The 11,459-nt window shown below is 46.2% G+C and overlaps 1 protein-coding gene across 1 annotated transcript in view; it reads right to left on the reverse strand.

Moving 5' to 3' along the window:
- Nucleotides 1-256: 256 nt before the first annotated feature.
- The window catches only part of LOC143294587 (myrosinase 1-like), a 16,960-nt gene continuing 5,757 nt past the window's right edge, over nucleotides 257-11,459 (reverse strand). The window contains exons 5-9 of the mRNA XM_076605962.1: nucleotides 10,796-10,979; nucleotides 10,166-10,399; nucleotides 6,304-6,442; nucleotides 3,157-3,341; nucleotides 257-474 (exon numbers count right to left, since the gene is read on the reverse strand). Coding sequence (XP_076462077.1) covers nucleotides 257-474; nucleotides 3,157-3,341; nucleotides 6,304-6,442; nucleotides 10,166-10,399; nucleotides 10,796-10,979 — 960 coding nt within the window. The remainder of the gene's footprint in view (nucleotides 475-3,156; nucleotides 3,342-6,303; nucleotides 6,443-10,165; nucleotides 10,400-10,795; nucleotides 10,980-11,459) is intronic.

Genomic DNA, 11,459 nt, shown 5'->3' on the forward strand with positions numbered 1-11,459 from the left:
TGAAACTCAGGTAAATCGAAGGTTTCCTTCTTCTTTTCTCTCTCTCTCTCTCTCTCTCTCTCTCTCTCTCTCTCTCTCTCTCTTTTTTTTTCTTCTTCTTCTTTATTTCTTTTTTTCTCCCCTTCCCTCCTTCCCTTCTTACGTAGATTAAGCGCAGCACAGGTTTGTCTTTGAAACTGAAACTGTCCTGCCACATGCTCCCATCTCCCCCCCCCCCCCAACCCACCCCACATCCCACGCCCCACTCTCTCCTCCCTCACCCCACCAGTCCAGGAAGCACGTTGTGCAGTCCGTTGTCCGCTATCACCTGCTTGTAGAAGGCGGCAGAGTCCTTGGGTACGCGGTGGCGCAGAGGGTCGCTGAAGTTGACGTAGTGCAGGCCGAACTTCTCCGTGTAGCCGTGCCCCCACTCGAAATTGTCCACCAGGGACCAAACCGTGTAGCCCCTGACGTCACACCCGTCCTCGTGGATAGCTGGTGTCCCAAGCAAGAAACAGTGAGGTGAGTCACAGGTTGAGTTACCTGGTGGGTGGGTGGGTGTATTGTATTGTATTGTATTGTATTGTATTGTATTGTATTGTATTGTATTGCATTGCATTGTATTGCATTGCATTGTAATGTATTGAATTGTATTGTATTGTGCTGTAACGTACTCTATTGTATTGTATTGTACTGTAACGTACTCTATTGTATTGCATTGTATTGTACTGTAATGTACTCTATTGTATTGCATTGTATTGTACTGTAACGTACTCTGTTGTATTGTACTGTAACGTACTCTATTGTATTGTACTGTAACGTACTCTATTGTATTGTATTGTAACGTACTCTATTGTATTGTATTGTATTATATTGTACTGTAACGTACTCTATTGTATTGTATTGTAACGTACTCTATTGTATTGTATTGTATTGTAACGTACTCTATTGTATTGTATTGTATTGTACTGTAACGTACTCTATTGTATTGTACTGTAACGTACTCTATTGTATTGTATTGTAACGTACTCTATTGTATTGTATTGTATTGTATTGTACTGTAACGTACTCTATTGTATTGTACTGTAACGTACTCTATTGTATTGTATTGTACTGTAACGTACTCTATTGTATTGTATTGTACTGTAACGTACTCTATTGTATTGTATTGTAACGTACTCTATTGTATTGTATTATATTGTACTGTAACGTACTCTATTGTATTGTACTGTAACGTACTCTATTGTATAGTATTGTAACGTACTCTATTGTATTGCAATGTACTGTACTGTAACGTACTCTATTGTATAGTATTGTATTGTATTGTATAAGGAGGAAGGTGGCAGAATGGTTAAGACACTCATCTGCCAACACAGAGATTCCATGATGGTCTTGGTTCGAATCCCGCTCTCGCCCTTCCTCCCAAGTTTGACTGGAAAATCAAACTGAGCATTTAATCATTCGGATGAGACGATAAACCGAGGTCCCGTGTGCAGCAGGCACTTGACGCACTGAAAAAGAACCCATGGCAACGAGAGTATTGTCCTCTGGCAAAATTCTGTAGAAGAAATCCACTCTGACAGGTACACAAACAATATATGCAGGCACTCAAGTCCTGACCAACGCGTTGGGGTGTGCTGCGGTCAGGCATCTACCAAGCAGATGTGGTGTAGCGTATATGGACTTGTCAAAAGGCAGCGATACATCCTTGAGAAACACTAGAAGTGTATTACATTGTATTGTACTGAGCCGCATTGTATCACTTTTTGTCACAACAGATTTCTCCGTGTAAAATTCAGGCGATTCTCCCCGATGAGAATGTGTACGTGTTGCAGCACCACCCATATACTTTTATCTGTCTGCAAGTGTTTTAATCATTTGTGGATTCTTTTGTACAGAATTTTGCCAGCGACAACCTTTCTGTTGCCATGGGTTATTCTACGTACGACAAGTGCTTGCTGCACACGGGACCTCGGTTTATTGTCTCAACCGAATGACAAGCGTCCAGACCACCGCTCAGGTCTAGTGGAGAGAGAGGAAATACTAGCGAGTGTCGGGATCAGTCCCGGACCATAAGATTCTCTCGCCTGTCAGGTGAACGCGTTACCACAAGGCCATTACTCCGACAACTGACGTAAAGTGTTGAGGGTTGGCCATGTAGTGATGTGTCCGACTAGGAAGTGAGTGTATGCGGGTTTGAGTCCTATATACAGTCAGGAAAGTTTAGTCCCCAACCCCCCCCCCCCCCCCCCCCGACATCCCCCACCCTCCTCCGCTGGGCCTTGAGGACTCGTCAGTCGGATTAGACAAAAAACAGTGGTCCCATGTGAAGTATGCGCTGAGCACACGGCAACAAAAGGGCTGTCCCTCGCCAAAATTCTGTACAAAAATCAGCTCTGATAGTAAAACACGTTTGCAAAGAGGACAACTAAATATTTTATAACGTGTGCGGCGCTGCACTGCGGCGACACGCTCTCCCCCGGAACAGCAGCCCGAATTTCACACAGAGAAGTCTGTTGTGACGAAAGGTAACACAATACGTGTGTATGTGTGTGTGTGTGTGTGTGTGTGTGTGTGTGTGTGTGCCTATGTCTGCCCATGTGTGGAGGGCAGCCGCTATGTACATATGTATGTTAAAATGTATGTATGCAATATGTGTGTGTGTGTGTGTGTGTGTGTGTGTGTGTGTGTGTGTGTGTGTGTGTGTGTGTGTGTGCCTATGTCTGCCTATGTTTGGAGGGCAGCCGCTATGTACATATGTATGTTAAAATGTTTGTATGCAATATGTGTGTGTGTGTGTGTGTGTGCCTATGTCCGCCTATGTTTGGAGTGCAGCCGCTATGTACATAATTATGTATGTTAAAATGTATGTGTGCAATATATATCTCTGTGTGTGTGTGTGTGTGTGTGTGTGTGTGTGTGTGTGTGCCTATATCTGCCTGTGTGGAGGGCAGCCGCTATGTACATATGTATGTTAAAATATATGTATGCAATGTGTGTGTGTGTGTGTGTGTTTAGTTTGTTAGTCATATTATGGTGTGTGTACATAATTATGATGTAATGTGTTATGTAAACCTAGAGCAGATTTCTGGATGGTTTGCTATGTAAGTATCCATCATCATTATCATTAACATATCACAACACAACATGATACACAGACGGTTACAATGGTGGTACCTTGCGACATGGCGGCAATATAGTCCCTGTGAAAGTCAATACGAAAGGAGTCCCTCGTGGTACCATTGTGGTCCGTCACCCCGTTCTCTCCGATGATCACTGGCACACTGTTGTAGTGGGTTCGAACCCAGTTAAGCGAACCACGCAACCCCCAGGGCACAAAGTACAGGTAGTAAGAGGCCGCTCTGTCATCACAGAAGTTAGGTCAAGATATGAGAGATGATCTGCTTCCAAAAGTCCAAATTTGAAAATTATTCTACGCGAAAAAAAAAAATGCAACAATTATATCGTCAATACCCTTGTAACTGAGTTTTACTCTACAAACTGTGCTAGATGGTCGAACATGCAGAGACTCTGTCAGTTTTCTGTATGAGCCTTGTGAGATCAGTTTTCCGCAATGTGTCTTTCATCAGGCTTTGTGACACATCAGCCGCTACATTCACCAACAATTTACACACATCGATCTCTCACTTTCGTTTCGCTTCGTCAAACCCCTGCACCCAGCTCTTTCACTTCTGGCCTTAAAACATACCCCTTTCCAGAATAATTCCTCCATACCCATCCTTTTTCCGTCGTTAGTTTCTTAGCCTTCTAAATGTATACCGCTGCAGATCTGGTGTGGCATTTCAGTGATTCTGGTGCCATCAGTGTAGTACTTGACATAAGCGTATTTCCATTCTACTCCTGCCATGTGCGTCCATAGAACCTTGAATGATGTGATTTTGAGCCAAACAAAACTTGATACGTGTGATATCGATAAAGTATGATCCCCATCGTGTGGGTCATTAAAAATAATAACAATAATCTCCACCGCTACGTCTTCTTCTTCTTCTTATCATTATCATTATTACCATCATCATCATCATTATTATCACCATTATCATTATTATTATCATCATTATTTTCATTATCATTCATAAGCACCAATAGTAGTAGTGGCAGTAGTGTGAAATATTTCTAAAGTACTCCTCAAGAAAAGAGCTCCAAACGTTTCACAAGAAATTATCAATATTCATCAGATAAAAGACAATGGAGGGTGGACTGCATGGTGGATGAATGGATCTGTGGATCCAAATATACACAGGCAGGTAAGCAGTTTCGTAGATAGGTAAGAAGGTAGGTAGGTATTAGGTAGGCAGGTAAGTATGTATGAAGGTATGTTTGTTTGGATGGACGGGCGCAATAGCCGAGTGGTTAAAGCGTTGGACTGTCAATCTGAGGGTCCCGGGTTCGAATCACGGTGACGGCGCCTGGTGGGTAAAGGGTGGAGATTTTTACGATCTCCCAGGTCAACATATGTGCAGACCTGCTAGTGCCTGAACCCCCTTCGTGTGTATATGCAAGCAGAAGATCAAATACGCACGTTAAAGATCCTGTAATCCATGTCAGCGTTCGGTGGGTTATGGAAACAAGGACATACCCAGCATGCACACCCCCGAAAACGGAGTATGGCTGCCTACATGGCGGGGTAAAAACGGTCATACACGTAAAAGCCCACTCGTGTGCATACGAGTGAACGCAGAAGAAGAAGAAGTTTGTTTGGATGGATGGATTGATGAAGGTTGGTTGAAGGTGCCGAGGCAAGAATCGATTTGGCGTTGGAATTCGTTCTAGTGTTCACCAGTGATCAGGGTTCGAGGCCCCGTTTCGGCATAGTGACGTGTGCTTTGGAAGGGCACTTTACTCCGACTTTCCTGAGTCCACCCTCAGGTGTCAACAGGTACCTGACTTCGGTTGGAGAAGGTTAAAACGGCGGAAGGAGAGAGTTGGAAGTCTTCCTATGCTGAGCCCTTGATACAGTGGATAGGAATTCACTGCACTTATGGCCTTAAAAGGGCACGGGGGTTATATTAGTGTGTAGGTAGGTTGGTAGGTGTGTGTATATCTATGTAGCTGTGTATGTAGGTGTGTAGTTATCAATGTTACGTTGTCTTGTGTCTATGGTTAAAAACAAAGAAAACAACAGTTCAGCTTTTAAGAGGGTCGGGGGTGATGTAAGCACCTTTATCACCCAGGAAGGGGGGTGGGTGGGGATGAAGCACCTATCATATCAAGGAATGGGGACGTCAGCGCCTACTTTCTCAGGTAGGGAGCGTCAGTACCTATTTTCTTCAGGAAGGAGACTGTAAGCACTTACTTTCTCCAGAAAGCAGGTGTAGACACCTATTTTCTCCAGAAAGGGGCGGGTGGTGTAAGCACTTGCTTTCTCAAGGAAGGGGGTGTAAGCACCTGTTTTCCCCAGTATGGGGGGACGTGAAAGCACCTACTTTCTTCAGAACGTAAGGCGGGGGGTGTGCACTTACTTTCTCCAGTGAGGGGGATGAGGGTACTTTCTCCAGGAAGGTTTAAAGCACTTACTTTCTCCAGAAAGGGGATGTGTAAGCATATACTTTCTCTAGAGCGAGGATTTAAGCACTTGCTTTCTCCAGGAAGGTGATGTAAACATATACTTTTTCCAGATTGTAAGTAGTCTCTTTCTCCAGGAAACAGGGGTGTAAGCACTTACTTTCTCCAGGAAACAGGGGTCTAAACACTTACTTTCTCCAGGAAACAGGGGTCTAAGCACTTACTTTCTCCAACAAACAGGGCTCTAAGCACTTACTTTCTCCAGGAAACAGGGGTCTAAACACTTACTTTCTCCAGGAAACAGGGGTCTAAGCATTTACTTTCTCCAACAAACAGGGGTCTAAGCACTTACTTTCTCCAGGAAACAGGGGTCTAAGCACTTACTTTCTCCAGGAAACAGGGGTCTAAACACTTACTTTCTCCAGGAAACAGGGGTCTAAGCATTTACTTTCTCCAACAAACAGGGGTCTAAGCACTTACTTTCTCCAGGAAACAGGGGGTCTAAACCCTTACTTTCTCCAGGAAACAGCGGTCTAAACACTTACTTTCTCCGGGAAACAGGGGTCTAAACACTTACTTTCTCCAGGAAACAGGGGTCTAAGCACTTACTTTCTCCGGGAAACACGGGTCTAAGCACTTACTTTCTCCGGGAAACAGGGATCTAAACACTTACTTTCTCCAGGAAACAGGGGTCTAAACACTTACTTTCTCCAGGAAACAGGGGTCTAAGCACTTACTTTCTCCGGGAAACACGGGTCTAAGCACTTACTTTCTCCAGGAAACAGGGGTGTAAGCACTTACTTTCTCCAGGTGGGATCGAAAGACTGCCTGACCTCCATGTCCCCGTCATAGCCTGGTGACACTGTGGCTTGGTACTCAGCGTCCGCCGGCTCACACAGGATGGTTGAGTAGTGACTCATTGAGTAATAGTCGTACGTTCCTGCAGAGAGACACAGGATGGCTGAGCAGTGACTCAATGAGTAATAGTCGTAGGTCCTTGCAGAGGCGCATTGAGTAGTGACTCAATGAGTAATAGTCGTAGGTTCCTGCAGGGGCACAAGATGGTTGAGCAGTGACTCATTAAGTAATAGTCGTACGTGCCTGGCACAGGATGTTGGGTAGAAAAGGGTTGTTGTTATTGTTGTTGTTGTCTCGTCTGTCATTTATCAGATGGATTCCCCCGTCTCCTCGACGAAGGCGGCAGTACGTCGCAGGTCCTCCAGTCCTCCGTAGAGCTTCCGGGCCGCTGGGACTTGGTCAGGCCAGGTTTTCTCTCGGAGCGCTTGGTGGAGCAGGCAGGACTGCAGCAGATGTTCTGTTGTTTGGCTGTAAGATGCACGACTGGCTGGGATGAGCACGACAGTAGTAACTGCTTACTTACTCAGCTAGGTTACATTGCTCCCATGTTGTTGGACGCATGAGACAGAAAAGAACTGCATAATACACGGTCCTCAGCCAGTGTGCTGGTGTCATCCCACCGTCAGCCGATAAGATCAATCTGAAATCTCTCTCCACTGTTTGCCAGCAGTTCATCTGTGGGACCTTCCCCTCTTTCTCCGACTCGCAGAGTTGCGACCCATTGAGAGTTGGACATCTGATGGCTTTGACATGCAGTTCTTGTTGCTGGGAGCCCCACTACACGTTCCAGCCAGCAGAGACACCGTTCATGTACATACGATGGTTGAAACTAGTGGCTGATGGGGTCTTTATCTGACGTTTTCACTTTTGAAAAAAAAAAAAACCATGCCAAGGATCTTGCATTTGGTGTCAGGAAAAGCCTCATGTCCGGGATGAAAAAAAACAAACCCGGATTGGAGAAGTGTGTGTGTGTGTGTGTGTGTGTGTGTGTGTGTGTGTGTGCGTGCGTGTGCGTGTGTGTGTTGTTTCTTTCTTCTCTCTTGTCAAGCCAATAATAAGCTTCAGTTCAAAAGCAAGTTAGACAAATTTTAAAATTTTCATATTTATGATAAATCAAATGAAAAAAATATATTAACTCACTCAGTACGGCCAGTCCTCTCTTCTCCTCTACACAGATCCCTCGGATGTCCAGTGGGTGTCTGAATGACCTAACCTTTAGCTTCCGTCGTCAGAACTGTGGTATTCTTTGTCAACATTCACCTCTTCAGTATAAGAGCGTTCCGCTTGCAATCTGTTGATGATGGTAATTGGGGTGAAACGCTGTTAACGTCGTCTCTTTCGCCGTTCGTATGGAGAGAGTTAAGCGCGCTCGAGTATATTGTGTGCATGTATGTGTATCTGTGTATGCGCGCGCGCGCGTGTGTGTATGTGTGTGTGCGATCGTGTGTGAGGTCGCTCGAGCGCGCGTTCCTTTGTAAATGCGTGTGTGTGTGTGCTTGTGCGTGCACATGCACGCAAATGTGTGTGTGTGTGTGTGGGCGTGTGTGTGAGAGAGAAAGAGAGTGTGTGTGTGTGTGTGAGTGTGTGAGAGAGAGAGAGAGAGAGAGTGTGTGTGTGTGAGAGAGAGAGAGAGTGTGTGTGTGTGTGAGAGAGAGAGAGAGAGAGAGAGAGAGAGTGTGTGTGTGTGTGTGTGTGTGTGTGTGTGTGTGTGTGTGTGTGTGAGAGAGAGAGAGAGAGAGAGAGTGCCGAGTGTATGTGTGTGACAGAAGTGATGCCAGTGCTCAATTTCAGTTTCTTCATTTCCTGGACCTAATTTAACCAACGACAATTTCCGTGCGGGTCTGCAATAATGTATGCATGCATGCATTGACAAGTTGCGTGCAGTTCACTACTTTAATCAAAAGTAACGCGACAGAAAAATAAAAAACAGCGCGGAGCGACCCACATCACTGAACATGAACCGACACTTGACACAGCACGCCATGTTTCGTGTACTTTTCGTGGTATAAATTGACCGGGCGTCTCTCTCTGCCTGCTTCCAGGACTTCCACCTTGGAACGCCAGAAAAAAAAAAAAAAAAAAAAAAAACCAACGAAGACGTCATCCTCCTACAAACAGCCAGGACTGCCCCTTGAAACATCAGAAGAACAGCCAAGACTCCCACCCACACCCACACCCACCCACACCCCGAACGCCAGAAAAACAGCCAGGACCTCCACTTGGAACGCCAGAACAACCAAAACTTCATTCTCCTACACACAACCAGGACTTCCCCTTGGAACGCCAGAAGACCAACCAACCAAGACGTCACCCTCCTTCAAATAGCCAGGACTTCCCCCTGGGAATGTCAGAAAAACAACCAGGAATTAACCCCCTTCACACGATTATGATTTCCTTCTTTCCTCATTTCCTCATTACCACCATCCTTTCAGACAACCAATAGGTACGCTTCCCCCCCGGAACGCCGGAAGAACAGCAAGGACCTCGCCGCTCATCAGACTGCCAAGACTTCCCTTAGGAACGCCGGAAGAACAGCAAGGACCTCGCCCCTCAACAGACTGCCAAGACTTCCCTTAGGAACGCCGGAAGAACAGCAAGGACCTCGCCGCTCATCAGACTGCCAAGACTTCCCTTAGGAACGCCGGAAGAACAGCAAGGACCTCGCCCCTCAACAGACTGCCAAGACTTCCCTTAGGAACGCCGGAAGAACAGCAAGGACCTCGCCCCTCAACAGACTGCCAAGACTTCCCTTAGGAACGCCAGAAGAACAGCAAGGACCTCGCCCCTCAACAGACTGCCAAGACTTCCCTTCGGAACGCCGGAAGAACAGCAAGGACCTCGCCCCTCAACAGACTGCCAAGACTTCCCTTAGGAACGCCAGAAGAACAGCAAGGACCTCGCCCCTCAACAGACTGCCAAGACTTCCCTTAGGAACGCCGGAAGAACAGCAAGGACCTCGCACCTCTTCAGACAGCCAAGACTTCCCCATCGGAACGCCAGACAGACCTCTCACACGGACTCACTCCCTCGAACAACGCAACATTCAGTGCATCGAGACTCAAAGCCTTGAACAACGTGGGATAAAGAAGTCAGGCAACAGTAGTTAAATTCACCTCTGCAATGCCTGGTAAATACAGTGAGCGTGTGATTGGAGACCGCACTGTCCACGTCACAACTTGGTTGCACAATACGGAACTGACTGAATCTGTATCAAATTTGGAGTTTGAAAAAAACCCGCAGTAATTTGATTCGAAAATCATTGAATAATTGGTCGAAACATGTATTCGCGATTGCTTCAACTATATAAACTTCGGTATGTCCCGGACGTTAACATACTAAAACACATGCCTTCTGACAACGCATAAATATGTGTTCCTGACACTTTGGGGAAGAAAAAGGGAAAAAAGAAAGGGCAGACTGCATGTTCATCAAGCGAGTCCCGAGCTTTCTAACTTGATGTTCTGAATCTGAACGAACACATAAAAAGAATGAAAATGTTATCATCTTATCATCAGTCTGACGCGAGGTCTGCTGCAAAGAAAAGTGCGTAGTTTTTTTCCCCAGATAACCTAGATGATAATGACTGGAAGGATATCTGCCTCTGACTGTGTGTAACAATACAGATTTGATTGTAGTGTGCAGCATTAAAGTCACCCTCTGAAGGTAGTCTGGAACCACTAAGAATAATGGTAGAAATGTCCCAAGGATTCCCAGGATTTTTAGCCTACCAGATGCCTTAAACATTATTTTTATTCTTATTCTCTGAATTATTGCAAATATGTTTAAGATTCTTTTGTAAACCAACCTTTGATGAACGCTATTTCCTCGTCAGTAAACTTGGGCAGTCTGGACGAATTGCCGTCGCTGTGACGTCGTACGTACTCTTTCATCACATCCGGGTAATCACCGCTTCCATAAATAGGGTTGGCAAACCAGCCAATCAGAAACTGCTGCGCGCGCTCTGCGGCCTGCACGTGCGAGGGATTATTTGGATCTTTGGGAGCCATGAAGTCACTGTTGAGGTTGATGCTGACCATTCCTGCCACACACACACACACACACACACACAGTTAGTTTTTTATCGTCTCCTACTTTTTCACCTGATTTTTTTTGGGGGGGAGTGGAAGGGGGAGGGGGGCAGGGGGAGGCGGGATTAAAGCCAGGGAAATGATTGCGTGGATGGGTTAATCAATGCCCACACACATAATTATGTACACACTCTCTCTCTCTCTCTCTCTCTCTCTCTCTCTCTCTCACACACACACACACACACACACACACACAAATGATAGATAGATAGATCACACACACACACACACACACACACACACACATGATAGATAGATAGATAGATAGATCACACACACACACACACACACACACACACACACACACACACACACACACACACACACACACACACACACACACACACCTCTGTATAAGGGCTGAAAGTGTTGCCGGTAAAGACGGAAGGCATGGGCGTGGCTCTTCAGAACGTTGTGGGCATACAGGTAGGGCAGGGTGGCGGCCTCCCTCAACCCCGGGGCGCACTCCGCCTTCCCGTAACACAGGTACAGGAACACCCAGGGCTCGCTGAACGTCAGCCAGTACTTTACCTGCAGGGGTAGAGGGGGTAGGGGGTAAGGGAGGGGTCTCAGGGCATGTCAGTTAGGGGTGCGCTGTGCTGAACTAGACAACCCCACACACAACGGGTGCAATAGCTGAGTGATTGAAGCGTTGGACGTTCAATCTGAGGGTCCTGGGTTCGAATCTCGGTAGCGGCGCCTGGTGGGTGAACAGTGGCACATGGATCTAAAAAAAAAAAAGGCTGGAGATTTTTGCGATCTCCCAGGTCAACATTGTGCAGACTTGCTAGTGCCTGAAGCCCCTTTGTGTGTATACGCAAGCAGAATATCAAATACGCGAGTTAAAGATCTTGTGATCCATATCAGCGTTCGGTGGGTTATGGAAACAAGAACATACCCAGCATGCACACCCCCAAAAAACCCCGAGTATGGCTGCCTACATGGCGGGGTAAATGAACATGACGGCCATACACGTAAAATGTTGCATGTCTGTCTGAGTGTGTTTGTGTG

Source organism: Babylonia areolata, chromosome 20, assembly GCF_041734735.1.
Source record: "Babylonia areolata isolate BAREFJ2019XMU chromosome 20, ASM4173473v1, whole genome shotgun sequence".
NCBI lineage: Eukaryota > Metazoa > Mollusca > Gastropoda > Neogastropoda > Buccinidae > Babylonia > Babylonia areolata.